We start from the raw sequence: 26,083 nt of genomic DNA, 5'->3' as shown, positions 1-26,083 counted from the left end.
ATTCATTCAGTTATACCACAAAACCAGCGTAATGTGTCCTTAATGTCCTATATCCAGGCTGTCAGGACATCGACAAGTAGTCATATGGACCGGTTTAGTAGGCTGAACACGCCCTATAGTTAGATCTGGTCTAAATCTGATGGACACTGTTCCAACTGTGTGCTTAACTGTTTTCTGGTGACTTGAATAATGAGCTATAAAGAGAAGACAAAGGGAGTGTATGTGTATGAGAGAGAGAGAGAGAGAGAGAGAGAGAGAGAGATATCCCTCCATCCTTCCTGGTGGGAGGTTTGAGATGCGCTGCGCAGACCCATCCGCTCCCGACGCATCTTCCTGGCCTGCCCCCCTCTCTCTCTCAGTCTCTCTCTCTCTCCTTTTCTGTCTGCCACTAGCCTACCTGAAGGGAAGTGCACAAAGCCAATAAGAAAATCTGGCGTGTCGGCTGGGCCTTGTGCGCGCTATGCTGCGGTAAAAAGGCCGCTGTTTGCGGTGTTTACAGGGGATGTAGAGAGGGACCGTTCTCCCCGACGGACCGCGCCGTGTCTGCTCTGCTCTGCCCAGCCCGCTGCACCGCTGAGCGGCCTGCGAAGCACACAAGATGTCGACCAGAACGCCATTGCCCACGGTGAACGAGCGTGACACCGAGAATGTAAGTGCTGTTATCCAGAGACGCCGGTGAGATACCGGGCGTGGGAACGGAATGAAAATGACCGGGGATCTGGCTATTTTGCGCACTGCTCGGTGCAGGTTTATGGCAGCGCTTCTTTTTGGGGCTAGTGTTGCAGAGCGACTCGACCAATGAGCACTCTGGCTTTTTTTTCTTCTTCTTCTCCCCCTCGGACGGGAATAAAAGCACGGAGCCTAGAATAACCTAAAGGTGCAGTTTGGTTGTGTCTGCCCCAGTTTCTGTACACAACAAGGCTAGCCTAAACAACGCACTGCGTCAGTATGCTGGTTTTAATGACACATGCGAAGCTTCAATGTTAATGTTGGGAATTAAAAACGTGTCTTATGTGGCCTGTGAGAAAATGGTGTTTGCTCCACTCGTGCAACTGGAGGTATTTTCTAGTCCACAACGTCAATATTTAGGGAGGGTGGGGGAGGATGTTGCCCTACTTATCAATGGCAACGCTTGGTAGCATCGCAATGTGACATCCATCACCTATTGGGCCCTGTTGTAACTGCACGCTCAGTGCTGAAGAGGAGGAGGAGGAGTAGGAGGAGGAGGAGGGCGCGTGTTATTATTCATCATTCTGCTGCCACTGATGAGCTGAAGCAGCATACAGACATGTATTTATTAACAGGCTAAAGAAATGTCTTAAACCGCTGTGTGAAGGAATGTTTATGAACGACCACCCACCACTGCTGCTCGCGCGCACGCGCACACAGAGCACAGCACAATAAGAAGAATACCTCTTTTGAGATCAGTCCAAATGAGGACTGCTGTGTGCATGCTGACAGGCTCTGACATATCTAGGTTCGTCTGATTTTTCCTGGAAACAAGACGAGGCACAGACTAAAGCCTCCTTGTATTATGTTGCGTTACAAGTACAAGCAGTGGAAATAGCTGGAAGCAAAGGTTATTCCCAGATTTAGAAATAGGGCTTTTATTTTGGCTCTCCATTACAGAGTACATGTGTGCAGATTATTCATCTTCAGGTGATAAAATTCAAATTGGAAAATGCATTTCCAGTTATATAACTCAGCAGAGCCTAATGTTAACTTTCCGTGATGATATCAGCTCTCTCATCATTCTCTGCCAGTGTTCAGTGATGCATCGGCTTAAGGGAGTGCTAATGTAAATGTCTAACCTCCTAATACTGCTTTAGGTCTCGTATACATAGACTTTTAAAGACTATTAAAGCCCTGCCTCAGCAGCACTGGCGGTAGCCAGCCAGCCAGCCTAGCCTGCCTCTCTGTTCGACTCCATCAGGCAGCCCCAGGGCCCACTAGCAGCTGAACTGCATTGCATAACAGCTTATTACTCAGAGAGACGAGTGGCTTTTAGTGCAGCAAAATAGAAGAAGCTCTCTCCTGGCTTTCTTATTTTTATGTGTGTGTGTGTGTGTGTGTGTGTGTGTGTCTGTCTATGCAGGTGTGTGTTGTTTTTATGTCTGGCCTCCCTGAAGACAAAACGTCAGTGGTTGGGAGTTAATGGATGGGCGAGTGAAACAAACTTTGTGTATTAATCAAGCACTGCCCCTCGGTTAATTTACAGAATTTGGATCAGGGCCAAGTGTGAGCTTGTGTGTACAGGCATGTGTGGCTGAAGGATGAAGTGGCTTTATGACAGATCTGATCTAAAGATGATGAACAGAACTAAAGTCCCTTTAGTGTGGACATTTACCAGCTGCAAATATAAGAAAGACAAGCTACACAGATTGTCTATCATTTAAACGAGGGTTTTGGTGCATTAGAAACAAGGATGCTGACTTTGACTGGCATCAAATCAAAATTTCTCCTTGCTTTTCTTTCTCTCTCTCACACACATAGACACACACACACACACACACACACACACACACACACACTGCTACACAGGGGAGTGTTTGAATCCTGCAGTGTAGCTCTCCCTGTGTCAGGATGTAGGATAGCTGAGGCGAAGCGCACCCTGCAGGGTGTAGCGTTTCCCCGGTGAAACGGGAGCAGGGGAGCCTGGGTAACCAGACCAAGGCTTTATTCTCTGGCTGGGTGTGGTGCTCAGGAGCAGAGGATCATGGGATCTCTGACCTGGGCTGACATCAGCAGCTGTTGAAGAGGAGAGGAAACAGACCAGCAGAGACTACGCGTAGCCTGTGCCAGCGTTGTACTTATAGCAAGCTGTTCCTAATTCACCTTCACATGCCATATCACGGGGACACTTGTTGTTATCGGGTCTGGCCCTGGAGCCATTAACATTGGCATAACTCTTGACTCTGTACTGCACATTTTGTAGCTATTCTCAAAGGCACAAAGTCAAAGGAGTTCACTTTCTTTAGTTATCGGATCTTGTTTTGTGACTGATAGGTCTTTAGGTCAGGAGGTTAAGGTGTCACAGAGGCAGAGGAGGGAACCTGAACTTCTCCCACACAGTTCCTTATTGGGTTTGCATGCAGGGTATTAATGTGTGTGTCTGCATGTACAGTAAATGTGGTTATGTATGCTCACACACACACATTCACATGCACACGTAGAGCATTGGATCCCCTTTTTGGCTCTGGGACTAGGTTAATGGCTTCATGTCTGTTTGCACAGCGGATATCCCAGCTGTGGTACACACACAAACCTCCACTGCAGCACTCTGCTGCATTGTGTGTGTGTGTGTGTGTGTATGTGCGTGTGCGTGTGTGTGTGTGTGTGTGTGTGTGTGCGTGTGTGCGTGCAGCCAAGAGGATGGGTCATTTTGGAATTGCTGAGTGTGCCAAAAAGCCAGAGGGGTTCAGTGACTTGTAGTATTGGTGTCTATATAAATCAAAGTTCCAGTCATGAATTGAGGATGTTGCTGATCTCCACATGTGTGGCTCTCCTGCAGCACTCGTCAGTGGACGGCTTCGTTGAACCCCCAGTCCCCCCGACAAAGTCTGCGAGTCGCCACAGCCTGCCGCGATGCCGCAACTCTTTCACATCCACAGAGGAGCATCCCCATATTGGCAATTACCGCCTCCTCAAGACCATTGGGAAAGGGAATTTCGCCAAGGTGAAGCTGGCACGACATGTCCTGACTGGACGAGAGGTGAGACACGTTTTTATTCATATTTTATAAATCATTTAGGTATTACTGTTTTGTCCATATACAATACACTATTCAGCAGCCTCACTCTTTTACTGCAACATGTTAACAATTAGGACTGCAGCTTGCAATAACTTACGATTATTTTCTCGATTAATTGATTGTTTGGTCTATAATTGTCCATCACAGCTTCCAGAGCCTAAGTTGACACATTATAACTTGTTTTATCCAACCAACAGTCTAAAATTCAAAGATATTGAACTTACATTAAGGACGACTAAATAATACCATCAAATTTTCAAATTTGAGAAGCTGGACCAGGGAAATTTCTGCAATTTTGCTTAAGAATTAATTTTGATTCTGTCAATTGTTAATTGATTAATTGACTAAATGTTTCAGCTCGAGTAACAACGCAGGAGAGCTCAGTTAAAAGAAAAAATATTTCAGATTTAAAGTGTACTTAAGGTCATCTTTCATCTGCTCATCTCAACTCACATTTCTCATTTGAGTTACAATGGCACGTATCCACCAGAGAAACCAAAGCAACAAAAACGTTCACAGAAAGATGATGCTTGAACAGGTATTTTGTTTCTAAGACGTTGATTTGAAGTTAAACCCAGTTGTTTTGGCCCATTCTGACTCTGATGAATGATCTCCTGACAGTATTGTACTTGACTATGTTAGTTCTCTCAGTCAAGTCAGGTCAAGCTCTCTCTCTCTCTCACACGCACGCACGCACACACACACACACACACACACACACACACACACACACACACACACACACACACACACACACACACACAGTCATACACTGCTGACCTGTCAGAGTGATAGACATCCTGCTTTAGTGTGTCGGTAATTAAAGCTCCTGTTTCCCTAAGGAGAAAGCAGCGACCTGCGATCTGTTCAATGTCTTTCACTCAGCAGGATCCACCTCAGATATCCTCTCATGTCTATTTCTTAGCCACTTGTGTCCTTTTAATCCCCTTTCATTATGTTCTTGGTCATATCAGAGTATTGAAGGCATAAATATTCTCTCAGGTCAAACAGTAACAGTTTGATCCATTCTGCGTCCTTTAATGCTAATGTTAAACAGGCATATTGGGTATGCGACTCACTGTTTGCTGAGAAGGTCAGGCACTGTTTCGTGTGCCTGAGTGCCTTTGCTGGCTCATCAGAATGCAAAGACATGGATCAGAGTGAGAGAGAGACCCGGTGGAAAGAACATAACCCACTAAAACCGACGCTCTCTTAGCTTGAGACCAGCTAGTCTCTCATCGGCAAACATTTCTCTTGCAGCTAAAACGGAAAAAAAGGTTTTAGTCTGTAGAAAAACATCAAAAAGAGACGAACAGCAGTCACCTCTAGGTGACAGAGTGTCCTATCTACTGAAGAGGATGACTTCAGGATGTGGGCACACATCATGCACACACACACACACACACACACACACACACACACACACACATGCTCAGCTGCACTGATTGGAAACATTTCTCTACCATATGCCCTCATCTCCTACCTACTAGGAAGGGAGGGATAATGAAACATTATTATTTATATTTTACAATTTAATTCATCAATTGTTTTACAGAATTTTGTTGTCTAAATTAGTTAGTTAAAGTTTTTGTTTCATCTTATGTAATACGTAACAGTGGAACAAAGTTAACTGATAAACAGTATGTTGACTGGGGCTGCAACTGACTGATTATTTTTGTTATATCAATTGATGGATTAATCGTTTCAGAAAATAGTGAAAAATGTCCGACCAATATATGAAACAACATAGAGAAGCTGGAATGAGGGAAAGTTTGGTATTTTTGTCTGACAAATTACTTAAACGATTATCAACATAACTGCCCATTATTTTTTTGACGATCAAGTAATCGAATAGTCGACTTATCGTTTCAGCTCTGGTGCTGACACATAAAAGGAATTTGACTGGATTCAATTTTGTGTGGGTAATTATGAGTTTCTCTACATACAGACGTAGTTTATGTATGTATATAATGTACATTCTTGTACGCTTGATGTATATTCTTATATTTTTTATATTTCGAACATATCACCCAACCGTGCTACCTACCGAGCAACGGTAATGTCTTTATTTTCTGTGTATGAGATATGACTTTATAAGTAGTTCCCTTTATCATGACCCTGTGGTTGTGAAAAAAGAGCTCAGAGGGAAATAAAAGTGCAGAGGAACATGTGAAAAGCTCTCCAGCACACAAGTGATGCTATGACTAAGTTTCCCCCTCCGCATCCTCTATCTGAATATTCACGCGTACGTGTTTTACATGCGCGATCACAAGACCTGCATACAGTGAAGAGCATATGGGTAGTGTGTTACGAATGCGCTGAATAATTAACAGTGATGCACGGTGCCCTTCTGTCACTGTGGAACTGAATTATTCACCCTCAGATCCATTAAAGAGAGAGAACACACACACACACACACACATGCACACAAACACTGGCATATGATGTGATGCCATCCACGCATTCATCAAATCTCTCAATCTGAGAGAAAAAAGGGAAATATTTGTACTGTGTAGCGTGGAGGAAATGTAATGAATATCTCTGACTCATGCAAAGGGAATAGTGGAAGTTGGAACAATGGAGTGACACATGAGGACAGCTCCAACACCTGTAGGCATATATTGACACACACACACACACACACACACACACACACACACACACACACATACACATATACACATACATGCCTCCACCTGAGTTTTGTCCATGAGAGGAGGAAGCAGAGAGGAGGGGAGTGAGGTCTGTCTGTGCACCTGCCCACTTAAGACAGGCTGCAAATAGACACCACCTGCGTACTGCGTTTGTCTACACACAGCCAGCCTCTCTGCAGTCTTTCACTCCGCTCTCTTGCTGCTGTCACTTGCCCGGGTTTGGAGGAAAGTAAATGTCCCAGCAACTTGTACTGCAGGTCTCAGGGAAGCCCCGCTCGGGATGAATAACCTGCGTTCTCTCCACCGTGACTCAGCATGTGCTCTCTGGTTTTCCCCCCTTAATAGGCTGCTTGGGATTAGAGCCTGAGTCTGCACCCACTGAAGCATGTTTATTAAGCTCTCGTGAGGCCAGAGTCACAGTAATGCTGTTATGATAAATTGTAATTAATGCTTTGATGGTATCATTAATCTGTAATGGCAATTTATCCCCTTCCTGCCTCCTAAGGAGAGGTCAGGGTTGCAATCTCTGTCAGAATCTTATTGAGCAGTCGAACATACAGGATGACAAAAGACAAAGTGAGCTAAGTTTACTCAAGTCTGGAGAGTGGTCTTGATAGATTCACAATGCAACACATTTTAGAGTCACAGGACCTGCTTACGATTGGAAAAGAGAAAAGGCAGCAATAAATGGTGCAATGGCTCTTGATACAGCTTGGAAAGAAAAAAATATTTTGCTGGGTGTTTGTCAAGTTTACAGTTTTGCTGTAGTTTATTGTGCTGTATGTTAGTCACCAACATAGATGAAGAAAGCATGATGAGGATTAGTTTAAACTTAATATTGTTAGTACATTGTATAGAATTAAAACTCTCAATGCTTCTACTGCCGCTACTGACATTAACAAACACTTCAACAGAGAATAAACACCAACACATTTCAAATGTTTAACACTGTGAAATGGTCTGTAAGGACACAGTGGAAGAGTCTAAACTCCCCTTGAGGCCTATAGAGGCAGCTCCAAAGAGGTTTGAAGCAGCTATCTGGGCCTTCTACAGCCCTGCACTCTCCTTAACAAGGCTGAAAAAATGTAATTTCCCTTTAATTAGACCACAAACTCAGCCACCCAGCACTGGTGACATTCGTATTTATTCAGCAAGTCTGTAATAAAACTGTAATTATTAGTATTATTTTATGCTACGACAAAAAGGCCTTATGTCTTATTTCAATGTAATTACATTATGTTGTAAAACTGCTCTGTCAATCACATATCAGCATAATGTTTGAGCTTACTGGTGAGTCTGCAGCATGGCTCAGCTAGTGGCTTTGTGAAAGCTGCTGAGCTCTCAGAAAGTGAGGCGAGCAGGTCTGTTTCGGTGTGCACTTTGGGGCGATTATTGAGATGGATGGTTCAGACTGCTTCCCAGCAAGACCGCCCGAGCCAACAGTAGATCACTGACCTGCAGAGTCATACATACTGACACAGGCTGCCACACAGGGATAGTGTACTTAAACCAGAGTCTGTGGATGCATTAACATGAACTGCTAGTGCATCTGTGTGTGTGTGTAATGGGTCCTATTTTATATTCATCATCATGAACAAATACATATTTCTGTTTTTTTTCTATTAAAGCTTCATGTCAAGTAAGAGCTCTAAGGTGTGTTCAGACTGAACACACAGATTCAGCTTTGACATGATTTGACAAAGCTGCCTCACAGCAGAATAGTGAAATCATTTCAACACAAGCTTTCATTGTACAACAAAAACACAAATACAAAACTAGAATTACTTCTGACATCTCTGTTATCTTTTATCTCTACGCCCCCCCCCCCCTCCCTTTTCTGTCTTTGTCTTCCTGTCCTTTCTCTCTCAAGGTGGCGGTGAAGATTATAGACAAGACCCAGCTGAATCCCACCAGTCTACAGAAGGTGAGTCTGTGTTTTTAATGGCCACATGGTAAGATTTAATCTCTTGGTTACAGTGCTCATGGCTTTTCCATTAGTCACTTCTGAGTTCTTGCCGCTCTGTTTATTTGCTCTTTGAACTCAGGATGTGCTGTTTTACATAATGTAATCAGATGTAGTCAGGAGAGACCACAAGGCTTGTTTAATCCCCCCCCCCCCCCCCCCAGCCCCACTCTTGACTCTGTTGGTTTGTGGTTAGGAGCAGCTAAAAATACAGATGCCTGCCTGTTTGTCACTTACCCTTGTCTAGCAGCCATAACCAATTACAAGCAAGGTTTTGGGACCGGTTCCTGATTACTGAGTCCAAATCCAGCTCTCTCTGCTGATTAAACACACACACACATACACACACACACACACACATACAATCCTCATGGTAGATTAGACCATGTGGAAGGAAAGCGGTTGCTGCTACAGTGTGAGCTAAATATAATGCAGGTGTGCAGCTGACTGACGGGAATTCTTTTTCATGGTCATGACATTATCGTAGCATGGTTTACCATCACTGCTCTTTGTTTTGTACAGGATGAACAAATTGCTAAGCAGCTTCTTTGGTGACTCATTATAATAATGGACCAGTATAACCACCACACCTACATAAATGACAGTTGATGTCTTGATGGACCCCTTGGCCTCGATCTCTTGGCAAGCCGCCGGGGTGAGAAAATATTAGTAGTCTTAATGACAAAATGATAGCAGCAGTTAGTTTCCCAAAATATGAGCTGGGGATGAGAGGAGTGAACTCTCTGAGTGTTAGTGGAGGAAATGAAGCCCAGCATAATGAAACAGAGTGTAATTGTAAAGGGCTAATGTGAGACAAATGACAAATTTGGTTCTTGGCTTAAATCCTACTTGTAAATCTGTAAAACAAGACAATTTCGGGGGCATTTCTAGCATGATTCAGTTCTCCCGGCATTGTTCTCCACGAGTAAAGCACATCTGTAATTGACTCAGATCTTAATGGGATCCGAATGCAATTCTACAGCCAATCAGTGCAAAGACGCTGGGAGAATTTCAGTCTCCAAGTTCCATATTCTGTATCTAATCTGACTGAGATAAATGTCATTGTGCGAGCTCTTTTGTTAAACTGCCTATTGTGTGGTTTCTAATCTGCACACACGCAGTGGGGTAATGATCATTTAGAGGCATTGTGTGTGTGTGTGTGTGTGTGTGTGTGTGTGTGTGTGTGTGTGTGTGTGTGTGTGTGTGTGTGTGTGTGTGTGTGGCATTAAGATTCAGAATATGAACTGACTCTGACTTCACCGATTCGGGTCTCGTCTAGGTCATGAGTGGTTACATACCCGATGGGTCGGGTTGTCCGCTGCCTGATGATGTGGGCAGGGCAGACGTATCATGTGAGGCTGCAGACCAATCAGGATCTCTCTGATCAATTATTCAGTGGGCCTTTCAGATGTCAGCTGCAGTAGACCTGAGAGGGTCAATATGGAGACGTTTTGTGGCTTTTTAAGGCCGTTATTAGTGTAACAGCATGTATGACGTTGGTGTTTGCGTGCACACGTGTATTCATGTGTTAAATCTGGTGTGTGTTTGTGTATCTGAGTGCAAAGACGTGTTTATCTATGTTATGTGTAGTTGTATATTTTAATGTCCTCTGCTCTGTACTATAGAGTGCTGTAATGGTATACACAAGTGCCATCTGCAATGCAGAAGCTTCTCTTATAATGCAGCAGTCGTCTCCTGGATTGAATCGATTGTCTCATTGACTCAGAGTGCCCTATGCTATCCTTGTGAAAGCTCTACTACAGCATGGATGCTTTAAAGGGAACATCTGCCTTAATGCAGTTTTTGCTTGGTTACTCTTGTGACCTTTGCCAAATAATATCTGGAAAAAGTCTGGGAAAAAAGAAAAACATTAACGTTGTCTATCAGTGGTTCTCGCTCCTGGTGTTTGGGGTTCATAGTGCTGCTGGTTAACCAGTTAGCTGCACTTAATGGCAATGATTTTCAGATTGGAAGGCTAGAATAAAAAAAACCCCAAAACAATCTATGGGGCCAGAGGACAATAATTGAGAACCACCTCACAACAGATCTACAGAAGTACTGTGGGTCATTTTAGCCTTTAACAATCTTCATTCCAGAGTATTAAAAAAATAAAAATAATAATAATCTTCCCTTTTAATTGGAAAAAAACGATTGTACTGTCTACAACTTTGGCTCTCAGTCATTTCAGTATTTTTGCTTTAGCTGCTTGTTTTGTTGGAGGCGTTCTTCATGTTTAGAAGTCTAGACTGAATTTCACTATGTTTCCTGAGGGTGTCTGGGCTGCTCTGCTCGCTCTGTTCCCATTGTGACCCTTACCCTGGGAAAGCAGCAGAAAAATGTAACAATGAATGGATGTAAAACTTAAAAACCTGTCACAAATTCTGTTTTCTGTTTTTTTCCCTCTCACATCCATGACAAAGTAGTCATAGTAGCTTTTTGGACAATAACTTGATCTTACCACAGTGTACACTTTTCATGGTTAAAAATGCCATTCTGTATAGCTTAGCAGGCTATTTCTGGAGGCGGATATAAACAACAGACGGGTATAATTATTGATTCAGTGACTCAGGCTTTTTACATGCATGAAGAGCAGAGGTTGAAGGATGGGTGTGTCTGAAAATCTGGTGTCTAAGCTGACCTTGTGTCCTTGTCTTGCTCTGCTTTGGAGTTCATTAAACACTTTGTCCTGAGAGTAAACCCAGGGAAGAATTGAACCATGCATACAATTCACTGTGCTGTTTTTTATTTGTGATGCTGTTTGTTTGTCAGTGAGGTTTGAGAGGTCTGATTTGGCCGCTCGCTGTTGATGGCCGCTCTTTCATGTTAGCCCGTCAAAATGCCACTGATCTCTCTTTTTACAGCCTCAGAGGAGCCAGGCTGCGGGCAAACCATCTGGCACTGTAGGCACAGCCAGCGCTCTGGCAGATCCTACACAGCCACATGCATATACACACACACACACAAGCCTGCATGACACATACAGACATACGCTGGAGATCCTTTGGTTTATGCAGAATGCTCAAACTGGCAGAACCTCAGTTTTTTAGTGCTTCAGTTTTGGCAACACTGGACCATGGACCTCTAACTTCTCTCCGAGCAGGATTTAGAGTAGCGTTCACATCGCAGAGACAAACATATGAGGTCAATAGTAAAATCTCAGTTTTCATCACTTATCACTATTGGATTTTAAAAACAGGTTAGCAGAGGCCAGAATGAGTCATGAGGTTAGAATGAAGCTCCGGTCTGTTCCTTCATGGCGCATTGGCGCTCTCTGCCCTGTTGCGACTTTGTGGTGGTTTCGGTGTAACAGGAAATGAGGTCAGCTGAGCTTCCAAAGTACCTTCTTAGATCCGCCACAGGAAATGCATCACATGTCATATGTGGTCAGGGATGTTGACGTTGTCATGGTTTTTAGGCATTTCAGCCCTAAAATAGGCCTCTCCGTTAATCCCCTCTATCACTGAGCAAACACTGCTCTCATCCCACCATCCCATCGCTCCCTGTCTCTTTCTAATCTGTAAATAAGACTCCTTTCTTTGTTGCCTCAATAATGACAACATCAACGAAATGTTAAAGGTGATATGATCAGCCGGGCTGTTTCAGACAAAATTAAAGAGTGCGCTGTTAAAATGCAAGACACGTTCACGTTTGTGAAAGGTAGAGCTGTTTGGTTTGTGACGCAAAACAGGCTGCATTGAGCGAAGAGAGTAAATGAAGCGACAGAAACACTGGCAGAAATTCAAATCTCTCTTCTCGACGTGGCTCAGAGCCACATTGCAAACCTTCAGTCTTACTATCTTATATCTGAGTGTGATAATGGTGTGATGTTGTCTGGTTTTAAGGCAGTCAGAAACACACTCTATGACTCTTATTTGTGTATTTTCTGCCAGTTGCAAAAAGCCCACCATGGGGGTCAAGCTCTCTTAATGGCTGTTGTTTATGTCTGTCTTGCGCCTGCCACTCCGCATTAGCCAATGAAATGCTGTCGAGCCCATGGGCTAGAGGACTTGTTCAGATGAGTGGAACATGATTGGACAGGCAGCACTGTTGTCCAAGATGAATCATAAAGCAAATCAAATGTTGAGGCTGCTAAGATATGCATGGACTTGCATGTTCGTGGATATACATGTCTTCAGTGCTGTCGTGGCTTTGACTGAGAGTTAAAAATGGGTTACAACTCTGCTGCCAAGTTGTGCCATTGATAATGAATAAGAGGTGGCTCGTCTTTGCAGAAGCAGATGGAGGGAGATGGAGACAGACAGTTGGGGTTATTTTCAGCACCTCAGGAGTTGAGGACAGGACAGTTTGTCTGAATGTCAGTGACACTTTCGATCCCTCTGTCTGTTTGTCTTTCTGTCTTTCTTTGACAAACATCAAGCAGTAGTTATTTACTGATATGCGGTTTTGAAGTACTATGTGAACACATGAAAACACGCATGCACACACTCATTAGAGGGATGAGGGCCTCCAGGCTTCCAGGCTACTCATCCTATCAATAATCTCCTTGTTGAATGAGCAGCTGTGCTGCTGTGACTGAAATAGTCCAGCCAGTTCCTATAAGTGTTCCCAGTCTGATATCTGCTGTTCTGCTCCTTCTGCATGGGGACTCGGCTGTAATTAAGGCTAGTTTGGGAGTCTGGGTGCCCCTGGGTGGCTGGAAGTAGGTCACTGGCACAGACTACTGAGATTCAGGCGCATTGGAAACGGTGTGTTTTCATGTTTGTGATACACATTTTGTATTTGCGGCGATTGTTTTCATCTTCAATCACTGTCTCAGTTCATCGTCTGAATCGACCATTTTGATTTGTTTTAGTCTGAAAGAAGGTAATTTTGCCTCACAGGAAGTTGGCCCAAATATTCAGTACTCACTAAGTACCACCTTAAAAACTGCTATATGCCATGCTGTGACTCGCCTTTGTGCCTGTAGATATTATTGATATTAATACTAGACTGGATCAAAGACCCCAAACTCATTATCTTCTGTCGGCCTCCATGGCGGCTACATCCCTAGTGAGCTTGTATTGATAGGCACTGTGTTTGTTGTTGTCGTTTTCCACCGCCCTTCTCAGATTTGTTCTAATTTTTGTTTCCAAGTGGCTGCACGCGTGCTTCCCATGTGAGGGGCTTTAGGGCAATGACGTAAATGAGAGAGAGAGAGGGGGAAAGAGGCAGAGAGGGGAAGAGATAAGAGATTGAGATAAAACACTGACTCTTTAGTCCATCACTCATTCAGAATAATAAAGAAGTTCTGTCTTGACGGATGCGTCATGTGTTAAAGCATGGATGGACGCATGTCTGAGGCTGTGACTTATGTGTTTATTCTTGTGTACTGCAGGACATCTTCAGGTTCTTGTGTATTGAGTGTGTTTCTACTCTAATTGACTTGGCTACCATGGGGGAACCTCTCAGACCAACATAGCAGCTGATGAATATGGAGCAGGGTTTGGCACACAGGAGAAGCTCGCTATTCTGAGCCACTCAGGAATTGAAGGTTTTTCTGGACAAAAACATGGTCCCATAATAAACAGACAGATTACGTTATTAATCCCAAGCGGAAATTGCAGTGTCACATCAGACAAATCACACATGGGAATCACAAAGCAAACACGATTCAAAGAGGTAGACAAGAAATAAGTAATATCAACAGTCAACGATTTTACCCGTGAATTAGGTTATTTGCATTTACAGTACAGTCTTATTTAAAGGGTAGGGCTGGTGAAACTTTGTATTCTTCTTATTGTCAACAAATCCCATGAAAAGACCAAAACGAACAATGTGTTAATCCGTCTCTCTATGCTTTTTGACTTCCCTACCCTCTCTGTGGCACTCTGTGATAAGTCTCAAAAGTCTCAAAAGAAATGTACATTTTTAAGACCTAAAACATCTGGACACTGTAGATTTTAGCAAACGTTACGCAAACAAGAGTAAATAGCACATGTGTTGTGTGTTGCGGACTATTTTCAGCTGCGGATTAATACATTTGGTGATCCAGTAGGTACATACAGCAGGAGGACAATGTATGTAGGATTGATTCAAAATAAACTAAACAGTGCCCATGTTCATGGTAATGAAGGAAGATATCACTCAGTGCAACAATGTGGCTCACTGATGTGTTTTTGATGGCGCTCTATGGCACTCTATGGCACTGAGGAATAGGCTATACCAGGCTTTGGGCACACAGACAATACTTGTCTGCAGGAAAAAAAACTTTGTTGGTTGTTGTTTCTTACTTTTTATGAGATTTTCTGACAATAAGAAAAATATAGAAGCCTTATCCTGTAAGCCCTCTGCAGCAGCTCGCTGTGTGTGTGTGTGTGTGTGTGTGTGTGTGTGTGTGTGTGTGTGTGTGCGCGCGTGTGCATGTGCGTGTGCTGTGTCTAATGAGATAAGAGGTGTTAGAAAGAAAAAGAGAGGCAGGCGAACAAGTCGAGACAGAGAACAGAGGAAAGAATTAGAGAGAGAGAGAGAGAGAGAGAGTACCTGCATGTTGTTGAACCAGACTGTAGCTGAGAGGTCCCACAGAGTCGGGCCTGCTCACACTGGTATAATGGCTGTGTTTGATGACCTAGAAACATAGACTATCCCGGCTCTTATGGAAGAAAAGAAAAAAATGGAAAAAAGTTGCACGCACACACTGGTATACACACGTGCATACACACCACTACAGTGTCCATCTTCATTTTCATTTTTAATCGAGTCAATTTTCCCATTTCAGAACAGACAGGTGATGAGAGCATCACTCTGGACTTTTTTGCTGTATCAAAGTGGTCAGCAAATGGCAAAATCTGTGTTCTGTCTCAGGTAGCAGTAGATGTTAAATCCCAGTTGAGTGAGTGATGAAATTTAACACTCGAACACAGCCTCAGCCCGACCGGGAATCAGCAGAATGTAAATGATTCAACAGCACCTCTAAGTGGCTGCAGGAGCTCGTCTGACATAAACAGTCACGCCGAGACTGAGGAGACACGGTTTTAAATGATTATAACTCTGAATGCACTCAGCTGTTGTACGTGGTGCTTGGAGAAAATAGACCGGAGGATGTGGTTTTGCTTTTAGGTGTTTCTCATAAGACTGAATAGGAACTTCTCCCATCTGCAGTAACAAGAGTCTTATCAAAATAAATAAATTCTGCTACGTTTAGTTTTCTAGAACTGCAGGACTAAGGCATCAATATGATTTTGCTGCTCATTTTTTTGCATGTCCATGTTAAGATGATTATATTAGGCAGCAGATGCCTAACTGGCTGTAAGCCTGTGTGCTGCTCCTCTGCAGTGGCTGGCTGTGTGATGCTGCTGTGTGGGTGTTTGGAAGGCCGACTGACCGGCTGGCTGGACTGCAGCGTGTCAGTGGAGTTGTAATTCTGCTCCTTATCTGTGTAGGGCAGGGTTTAGTGCGGCGTTGTCACTGCATCAGTCATATTGCTTTACACAGTACAGTAGTCCCATGATCCTCAGGTCCTCTCATGTTCCTGCATGAGTGTAATCCAGTTTCAGACTCACTGTGGTACTTTGGAGTTTATTGTGGCTCAGTTCCCTCCGCTCAGCTCCCTAATCAGTGCTTAATAACATTTTCTAACTTCTTCTTCTCCCCAGAGCTGACACTCAGGGTCAGTGCTTGTAATGTCGTGTGACATATTTTTGGATGCATTAAATGTTCCTCTGTGTCTCAACAGCTCTTCAGGGAAGTCCGAATAATGAAGATACTGAATCATCCAAATATAGGTAAGTTCAAAGAGGAGCCAGGAGGAATAATATTCCCATTTAATTTGGATTAGTATAACCAATTAAACCAACACCCAGCCCCCCCCCCCCCCCCCCAAGCTAAACCACTTCATCAAAGAAATAAGTCTTCAGAGATCACACTTTTGTTTCCCTGATGAATTGACTTATTTGTGCTATTTCAAGTGGGATCCTCTGATATCCTCTGGTTTTTCATTTTAAAAGTAAAAGCGTTACCAATCTAAATCTCCAAATACCATAAATTGAGGTATGACCCAATAGTTTGAAGATCTTAACAGTAGCATTAGATACATGCAAATGCTTGACTTTACTTCAGATTTCTGGAACATATTTGCTTCCTAAAGCACTAAAGACAGATTCAGACTTAGATATCCGTTTTAGTGCAAGAGAGTACTCTAACCAGACTAGTAATCTCAGCTAACACCAGTGTACAACCTCTATTGGAAACAATCTTTTCTAAATAGCTCATTTATTTTATCCCTGTCTCCTTCTCTTTCCTTTTTCCCAATTTCTCCTGCAGTGAAATTGTTTGAGGTGATTGAGACAGAGAAGACACTTTATCTGGTGATGGAGTACGCTAGTGGTGGTGAGTAAAGCATTAATGCACGTCCACTAAATGTGTGACATTTGGTTGATTTTTTTTTTTTTTTACTGTATTCCTGCTTCCAAAGCAATTTAATGATCATACACACAGAGAAAATCTCATGTCTTACAGGTCATGTAAGTTCAAGTGTTCTCAAATGTAATATTCATCATGGAAAAAAACTTGCATTGGATGCTTTTATCTAAAATACCTCACAGCAAAAAGTGATAATATAAAATGATGAGAATATACTGATTGATAATTGTATATTTCCTCTCTCTACTCCAGGAGAGGTGTTTGACTATCTAGTGGCTCACGGCAGAATGAAGGAGAAGGAGGCCAGGGCCAAGTTCAGACAGGTGAGTCATCGGCATCGCAACGCTCGCACCTCTGTCGTCACTCCATGACTGCTTTCAGAGCGAAGACTGCATGCACCAAGATCAAGCTTCGTCACCGACTGCAGAGGAAAGATGGAGTGCAGATAGCTTGGCCTGAGAGAACGGGGTGGGGGGGTTGAGAAAAACTTCCTTATAGATGCTGCTCTGACACCTAGTGGTGCTACAAGAGCAACAAGGCATCTGCAGCCTCTTTCATGCTTCCTTCTACCCTGAAAATGAACAGATTAGAACGTTTGTCTCTTTCTTCTAATTTTCTTTTTATTCAATGTAGAGTGAGCAAGATCCTCTTGATAAACAGATTCTTTCACGTCCACGCTTTTCATATTTAAAATGTCTCATTGATGGTTCTTGGATGACTCAGAGAAACTGTGTGTGACACAGTGTGGGCAGTTTGTGTGTGTGTGTGTGTCACAGTACAGATAGATCAACATTCAGAAAGGTGTCCATGGTGGGCGGCAACTGTCGAAGAACAGTGCGCTTGATTGATGTTGTAGCTATTCTTGCATATGTTGGTGAAATTTCCTTGTCAAGTGTCATAGCAACTGCTTACTGTGTGTCACACGATTACAGTGATTTGGCATGAGAGGCATTTGGGCCTGAAAAATCACAAAATCCACTTGCGTGAGAAATGCAGTTCATAAACCTCAGATAAAGATCGCAATAGCTCAGTGATGCTCAAACATTTTCTATCATGACCTCCCTTTTGGAAGAAGAAATAAATGTCATGTACTGATACAAATTTAATTGGTTTACAGGAGGACAGTCCAGTCTTATTTTGTGGTTTGCTCTGTAGAGCTGCAGTGATTTATTTTTTATACATATCTACTTGTCTCTTTTTTATTTTTCTGTAAAGATCTATCTAACTACTGAAAAGAGCTATATAAATAATTTTATTTCTTAACATAACATTACTGTACATGTAGTGTCTTATGACGTGTGTGTTTGTATTACAGATTGTGTCTGCAGTGCAGTATTGTCACCAGAGGAGGATAGTACACAGGGATCTAAAGGTGAGGATCTAAACTCTGATTTCTCCTCAGTAGTGTCTGTATCTCACATGTGTATCTTATAATCAATCATATTCAGTGCTGACAATCCACAAAGTGATTTGCCCCATCTCTCCCCACCTCAGGCAGAGAACCTGTTGTTAGACGCAGATATGAACATCAAGATAGCTGACTTTGGCTTCAGTAATGAGTTCACTGTGGGCAGCAAGCTGGACACCTTCTGTGGCTCCCCGCCGTACGCTGCCCCTGAACTCTTCCAGGGAAAGAAGTACGACGGACCAGAAGTGGACGTCTGGAGCCTCGGGGTCATCCTCTACACGCTGGTCAGCGGATCACTGCCCTTCGACGGACAGAACCTAAAGGTGTGCACTTAATCTGGGTCTGGGATGCATCACTGGCTATGTTTATATGGAGTGAAAGTAGACTGGGTTTGAGTGCACGTGGTTTGTACAACCACGTGCAACACCACAAATGCCTTTGAGGAGAAACTGTCCGAAATTGTGCAGCGTTCCCGCCCCTCTCTGTGATGACAGGCTTTTTGCATCACTTTACAGTGTGGTTGTTCAGAAAAGGTATAAACACTTTTGCCTGTAGTCATATTCGGATGACACGTCGTACAAAATAGCTCATCTGAAACACACCGAGACTCCAAAACAAAGTATGACAGGACGCAGCTGACTGTGTAGCAAGGGAAAACAAATTGGTATTCCCAATAGTAAAAGTAATAATAAATGTTTCTCAGACATTTTTTATTAATCAAAAATAAATGAATAATTCTGTTTGAGTCTGAATTGACATAGACAGCAAAGCCCAAAGTAAATTAAAAGTGCTACAGCCTGGGTTACTTGAATAACCAAATTAAGAGTGGAATGTACTGCTTTAATGCAGCAGTTTTTTAATAGTTTCTGAGGCTGCATGAATCTAGCACGTCAAGAAAAAGTGGAAATATTCTACATTTGATCATTTTTAATTCATGTTCGTAGCTGTGCGGAGTGATCTGTAGCCACTAATCAATACTTTTAGATTAATAATTGATCATATGACTACGTGTAATGTGAAAAGGGTTGCTCGTGGTGGTGGACTGATTATCACCCAACTCTGCTGTTTCCCTCAACTCTACCAAGCATTTGAAGCGTCTTTCAGCTCATTGGTTTGGTCTTATGGCCCACAACCTTTTGTTTTCAGCCAGCTGTTTTTAGCAAAAAAAGCTCTGATGAACCCACTGTACACTACAAGCATTTATTGGCAGACAGAAAGTTAGCGACTAGCTAGTGAATATTATAAAGCATGTAGCACCTAAAGAGACAGATATGACCCTCAGGAGTTAATAGAGACCAAAAGGAGCAAAAGGAGAGTGAATAATGGACTTATATTTATGAAGAGGAAACAAACACGACTCTAAATGAATGCTAATGTTTCTCCATGCCTTCTGGATGAGTAGGAGTTTGCTAACATGTTCACCAAAACAACTATACAGTGTTAATGTTGTTTTTATGCTTTGGTCCACTGCCCCCCCCCCCCCAAAAAAAAAATCAATTAACACTTATTTCTCACTTGGCTCTGTCTGTCTCTCTTGGTGTGTAGGAACTGAGGGAGAGGGTCCTGCGGGGAAAGTACCGTATTCCTTTCTACATGTCCACAGACTGTGAAAACCTGCTGAAGAAACTACTCGTGCTCAACCCCGTCAAACGAGGCAGTTTGGAGGTATTGCCGGTGTTTGCATTTCTGCTTCTTCGTGGTTATTTGCTCTCCATTCAGAAATATTTTGCACAGCAGCCCACTTGCAGTCCAACAGACAGTCGAAATGATTTGGAGCATGATTCTTGTGCGTCATCTGAAAGCAGCAACAACAACAACAGAACACTTCAATTTGCAGTCTGTCAGATGGAGATTTGGAGACATTATTCATCTGAGATCAAAGAGTGGACTTACATAATTCTTTGATGAAAGCATTCAGAAATAATAAAACTAAATTGAGTTTTTAAAGCATTATAAGAAATAGAACTTGATTAATTCAATAATTAGGGATGGTTGTAGTTTGTTTCTCATTTGCAAACATTATATAGTTGTCAGTTCAATTCACACTCAGTCTATCCAGAGTCAATACCGCCCCTGCGCTCAGAACCAGGCTGAAGCTCAATAGTAAAGATTTCTCCACCAATAACAACAATTGATCACACTGTTGTTTAGCCGTGGCTGAAATTGTGATCAAAAAGATTTAATAAAGAAGTCGTCCACTTCTCATCTGTCGGTGCCATTTGCTTTGCACTTGACTGTCATGTTGTATAATTAACAGTCATGAGTCATACTTAATTATCTGCCATTAAAAGGTCAATGATTGAAATTGCAGTTGAGCTAATTGTACTGGACATACATGAGCTCTAATTGTCTTTGTTTCTTTGTTAGCAAATCATGAAAGACCATTGGATGAATGTGGGTCACGAGGAGGAGGAGCTAAAGCCTTACATCGAGCCCGAGGCGGACTTCAGTGATTCATCCAGAATAGGTGTGTATGAGTGTGTGTGTGTGTGTGTCACTCTTAATGTCATGTCCGGCATACTGACTCTGATTCATGTTGACTTCCATCCGCCATCAGAGCTCATGGTGACGATGGGCTTCCCTAAAGATGAGATCACAGACTCTCTACATGGCCAGAAGTACGATGATGTCATGGCCACCTACCTGCTGTTGGGCAGAAAAGCTCCAGAGGTCAGTTTGTGTGACATCATCTCCACATCATCGCCAGCATTATGTCATGTGACCACATCCCTCATCCTGTGTCTCTTTATTTCAGTTTGAGGGGAGCGAGCCCCTGACCAACAGCATCCTGGGTCAGCGCCAGCGACCGACCAGTGACATCAACAACAGCTCCAGCATTTCTCCCGCTCATCCCAAGGTCACGCGCAGCATCTCGGCCAATCAGAAGCAGCGCCGCTACAGTGATCATGGTGGGGATGATGATGGTGGTGGTGGTGGTGTCGTAGAGAAGCCAAGTAAAGTAACCTCGTCCTTCCCAGCTCTGAGAGTGCTGCTGGCTGCGTGCTGTGTAGGGGGAAGTTGCTCTCAGTCACTGATGATTGGCCAATGATCAGATAGCGGCATCCACTCTGATGAGGCAAGGCACTAGAGCAAGGAACGATAAATAAAGCACATTTCATTCCCTCAAAATTGACCTTTTCACTGTTAAGGTGAAAAAAAAAAGGTGTACATCAAACCTAGACTGTTGTTTATTTACATAATCAGTTCATTTAAATGTATAAATCAGTGACTCAACCTGCACTGCTGGTTGTGCAGCAGGTTCCTCCTATGTTGTGTGGGGCCATTGTGTCTGGCACCATCTGCTGGCTGGCTGCCTTCCTGCAGCTCCCTCAGGAACAGCACCTCAAAGCATGAGGAGGGGAACAGCTTTGCTTCGTACCTGCTCACCTTGGCTTCTGTAGTTGTACAACTTATTAAACAAAGTGTTGTTGCAGAGTGTTATATTTGATAGACTGGATGATGTCTAAATCTTGGCTTTGAGTGGCTTTGCTTGATGTTATTGTAATGAAGACACTGTCTTTGTCTGTTTTTTTTCGTCTAAAAAAATGATGTCGGTGCTGTAGAAATAATATGTTTGGTGGGAAGTATGTAAAGTATGTTCTCATATGTGTGTCTCTCCTAGTCGGTCCGTCTGTGCCCCCGGCAGTGTCGTATACAAAGCGCGGCCAGGCCTTGAGTGTGGAAAGTGACCACAGGGAGGAGTGGGACGGAGCGCGCCGGCTGGAGCTCAGCACTTCGAAAGGAGACGTTCCCGCTTCACCACTGGGGGTGCAGGAGAGGAAGAAAGCTACGAGTGCTGTCGGGGTACGGAAGTGGAGGACACAATTGCTCACACATACACCACATGCACATAAACAAATAGGTGCAGGCAGGTCCATAATGTAAAATACTGGATATTGAAGAAAAAGTAAACAGTTTTACATTTTTGTGCCTCATCGTTGTTCTAGTTTTTCACTTTTTAAGTGACCAGGCTTCACTAATACTGTTTTTTTTGTCTCTCTTTCCACAAGCAGACTAATGGATCAATGACTCGCAGGAACACATATGTGTGTGAACGATCCTCTACTGACCGCTATTCAGCTATTCCCAATGGCAAAGACAGCAGGTAAACACAAACACATTCACAGTTAATTACAGGGTGAGATCTAATTCTCTTTGTTTTTTTACTATTGTTCAAGCCATTTCTAATTTGATAGCTCATAATACAAACCCCATTGTACAAACGAGCATGTTTAGGTGAAATATCTTCATCCTTGGTCCCCAGTTTAACCGAGGTGTCAGGGAGTACCCCATCCACTGCAATTAGCTCCACACGACCTCGTCACACCAAGTCCATGTCATCGTCAGGGCATCCTTCTAAAAGCACACTGCCCCCCATTGACGACAACACAGAGCTTAAAGCCAGGTGAGCGGCCTGATCCCGACATCTTCAACAACTGTGGCTTGTGGATGACCACGAGTGTGTATTTTTTATGTAAAAGTGTGGTGAAGATAGTGATGCTGACAGTATAATTTACTTCTATATATATAATAACAGTGTTGACATACACAATCTTTTGACACATGTAGTGATTTCTCCTTCAATGTTTGTTTATGTTGCAGCTCCTCTCCTCGGGGTCCCTCCACCTCTCCGTCTGCACACAGTATTAGCACCCCAGAGAAGAACCGCTTCCCCCGCGGTACCACCAGCCGCAGCACGTTCCACGGAGCTCAGCTCAGAGACCGGCGCAGCGCTACCTACAACGGCCCCCCGGCTTCGCCCACGCTGTCCCATGATACGGGGGCTCTCGCTCAGCAACGCAGGGGCACCTCCACCGGGATCATCAGCAAGATCACCTCCAAGTTTGTCCGCAGGTCAGTGAAGAACACACATTCTCTTTACATGCACCAACAATATGAATCTTAATATCTTATTCTTGATGTATTCATTTGCTCATGTATTTGAAACCGTATGGAACTAGAGTCTACAGCCATGTTAGCACCTCTGAGGCTGTACTTTGACACCGCAACATTTTGATGCTAACGTCAGCATGTTGATATGCTCACAATAACAATGCTATCATACTAAAGTGTAGCAGGTATAATGTGTGGTCACTATCATAGTTTAGCATGTTAGCATAAGAGCGTAAATAGCACAAAGTACAGCTGAGGCGGATGGGAATAGTTTTGCAGGTATTTGAAATTTTGTAGTATTACATTCTCAGTGGGGATTGAGTAGCTAAGCATCTACGGATTTGTCTGTCTCTGGTTAAAAAATAGTGACATCCCCAAAGCCAAACTATCTAAAGATATGTAAACTTTTCAGCAGTGAAAACAAAGAAAGCATCACACACTCTCCCGGCCTCTTTAGAACAGACGCACTCTCTAATCTATTCCCAATCCTTAGTGAGTTTATTATACATCCACACTGTTGCCCTTTGCTGTCGGTATGACAAGCAAAGGATAGAACCTCCTCATCCATACAGCAGTTAGCTCCTTGTGTCACCTTCACCTGGCCCATCTGGTAGAGGCTCACAACTTTCTCTCCTTCTCTCCCCGCATAGAGCTCTGTCTTTCAGGTCGACCCGGAGGTAGGAGAATACAACGCTTGCTGCACCTGTCCCCCCCTGTCAAAAAAAATTAAACAAAAAAAAACCTCTCTGTGCCCACTTTGACCTTGGCCCGTGTTTCCTTAACCCCTCAAGTACTTGCCCACTACACCACATCCTTGCCTACTGACACCCTTGTTATGCCGTGTATTTCCTTCCCTTTTGTCCACTGCCTCGAGAACAAACCTCACGGCTCACCAGCTTTTTCCTGTACTAAGCCACAATATCTGCTTCTCAATTTGCTGACTTTCCTCTCCTTACTCTCCCCCTCTCCTTCATGCTGAGCTTAAGAGAAATGATCATATTATGGAGGCCGAAATCAAAGGACCACTTTTCCACTCCTTATAGATCAGTGGGGATTAAGGAAAGGTAGCGTGCAGTAGACGGGATGATGCATTTGGTTATTGTGAAGGAGCTACTATAATACGTGCCTCAAGAAGTCACAATCACCTCATTGTGTGCTGAACCCTGATACCCAGGACTGTGGATTCTTTCCTGGCATGATGCCTGACACCCCTCTCTGTGTCCAGTGATGATTGGGGGTGGTTTTGGTTGCGGGTTGGGGACCCCTTGTTGACATCAGCTCGTGGTAGTAACAGTGTATTCCTGGTTTATTTCAGGGTGCCTAGTGAGGGAGAGGCCAGTGCCAGGACAGAAACACCAAGGTGAGAATTTGATTCAGATGTGGATTTCACCAAGAGCCTGTAACCAACTTGTACCTCCTTTAACGTCTCTCTCCACTTCTCTTTCTGCCTTGTCTGTCTTCTTTCTTTCCTCCTCTGTTGTTGTAGAAGTGTGTCAGGTGATACTAAGGAGGACGGCACTCGGGACTCCAAGCCCCGCTCGCTGCGTTTCACCTGGAGCATGAAGACCACCTCCTCCATGGAGCCCGCCGAGATGATGAGGGAGATCCGAAAGGTTCTGGATGCCAACAGCTGCGATTACGAGCAGCGCGAACGCTTCCTGCTTTTCTGTGTCCACGGCGACGCTCGCCAGGACAACCTGGTCCAATGGGAGATGGAGGTGTGCAAGCTGCCCCGCCTTTCACTCAACGGCGTGCGCTTCAAGAGGATATCGGGCACGTCCATCGCCTTTAAGAATATCGCCTGCAAAATTGCCAATGAGCTCAAACTGTGACAGCAGATGGAGTCCCAGTCAGTCTTTGATGAGCTCTGGTTACAGTCTCATCTCATCACTGGATTAGTGTTGACATACAGGACAAAATTCAGCACTGAAGGTCCTCACCACGCAGAATCAGGGTGGACTCGGCTGGTAATGTGCAATACTGGCCACGAATGTACTGTACAGGGTAGTGGATCAGAGAGAGATCGCAAGGTTTAACCTCTGTGACGAAGAGATGGCAGAAACAGCTAAACCCCTTTCCTTTTTTTTGTTTTCTTCCGTCCGGGCCTCTGTCTCTCTCATCAGCCCGCTGCTCCTCGTCATAGGACACATTCATGTAACACATGCAGTATGCAACTGAAGATGACCATCCTGCAATAATGTTTTCAATCTCTTTTTCTAAACGCCTACTACAAGATCTACTCGCTGAATAACCATTAAAATTACTGAAAGCTAAAATAGCCGCTTTTCCACCTGTGTTAAGTCAGTATATAGATCAGGCTGGAGCCCATACTAAAACTATGTAAAAAGAGAATTGTACTGTATGCATAACATCTGCAGGTACTGTATTGTATATTGATTTTATGTTCTGTACAGAATTTTATTGTCAATACTGTCTTTTTTCATGGGATTTAAGTTCTTTCCTAATATAATTGATGTCTCTTAAAGCATTATCCTTTCAGTCTGTGATTTTTTTAATTATTTTCTTCTTTTTTTTTTAAAGAGCCACCATATGAAAATAGTGTTTTTAATTTTATTTAAAGAGCACTAAATTATTTTGTTGAATATTGAGGGATGTGCTCCCTTGCCTTTTATGTTATATTTTATTTGCCTACGGAAAAAAAACACTTGCACCACATAGACTTGAGTAGTAACTTCAGTTAAAACTGAAAATGTGTTCACTTTATTTTCTCTCAGCAGTAGGTAGGCGGTTAGGAGATCCTGCTGCAATTGCACAAGTTTTCCAGGGTGATGTGTATGAACATGAGAGTATGCACCTGTATTTCTTTCGTGTTAGTTTGGTAGTCCTCAATTACAAAAAAGCAGGGTTTAAATTGGTTTACTTTAGAAAGTGGAGGACAGGACGTCTTTATCCAAAGGACTGAAGATGCATGAAAAGTCAAACAATCACCTTGAAAGACGCAGTTTGTCTCGTGGAGCTTTTCTAAAGAGCCTGATTTATTCCTGCCACCAGTGTGATTATGCAGGTACTTGTGTATCTCCTTGCTTGTGTTTTTC

At 43.4% G+C, this 26,083-nt stretch overlaps 1 protein-coding gene across 9 annotated transcripts; it reads left to right on the top strand.

Annotated features, from left to right (window-relative positions):
- The first annotated feature begins 397 nt into the window (after positions 1-397).
- LOC139294696 (serine/threonine-protein kinase MARK1-like) lies at positions 398-24,859 on the top strand. Of its 9 annotated transcripts, none has more exons than XM_070916628.1 (19): positions 398-649; positions 3,512-3,712; positions 8,276-8,329; positions 16,041-16,089; positions 16,628-16,693; positions 16,979-17,049; positions 18,042-18,098; positions 18,221-18,457; positions 19,680-19,799; positions 20,502-20,601; positions 20,692-20,804; positions 20,890-21,043; positions 21,757-21,938; positions 22,148-22,239; positions 22,399-22,535; positions 22,748-22,988; positions 23,678-23,704; positions 24,343-24,387; positions 24,514-24,859. In XM_070916628.1, the coding sequence occupies exons 1-19, from the start codon at positions 599-601 to the stop codon at positions 24,857-24,859; spliced, it is 2,343 nt and encodes a 780-aa protein (XP_070772729.1). In that variant the 5' UTR covers positions 398-598. The 9 variants fall into 9 exon arrangements, with proteins under 9 accessions (XP_070772729.1, XP_070772725.1, XP_070772722.1 ...); XM_070916624.1 differs by having other exon boundaries at positions 22,399-22,539; positions 22,737-22,988; XM_070916621.1 differs by having other exon boundaries at positions 20,890-21,088; positions 22,399-22,539; positions 22,737-22,988.
- Positions 24,860-26,083: the final 1,224 nt, after the last annotated feature.

Source organism: Enoplosus armatus, chromosome 12, assembly GCF_043641665.1.
Source record: "Enoplosus armatus isolate fEnoArm2 chromosome 12, fEnoArm2.hap1, whole genome shotgun sequence".
Taxonomy (NCBI): Eukaryota; Metazoa; Chordata; class Actinopteri; order Centrarchiformes; family Enoplosidae; genus Enoplosus; species Enoplosus armatus.
This window is presented reverse-complemented; position numbering and strand designations above follow the sequence as displayed.

What these genes read in the sequence shown, in the direction of transcription:
- LOC139294696 (XM_070916621.1), top strand. Translation starts at nt 599, where the DNA reads ATGTCGACCAGAACGCCATTGCCCACGGTGAACGAGCGTGACACCGAG. An exon ending in ATGTCCTGACTGGACGAGAG is followed by an intron (nt 3,713 to 8,275) that starts GTGAGACACGTT and finishes TTCTCTCTCAAG; the next exon opens with GTGGCGGTGAAGATTATAGA. An exon ending in TAGTACACAGGGATCTAAAG is followed by an intron (nt 18,099 to 18,220) that starts GTGAGGATCTAA and finishes TCCCCACCTCAG; the next exon opens with GCAGAGAACCTGTTGTTAGA.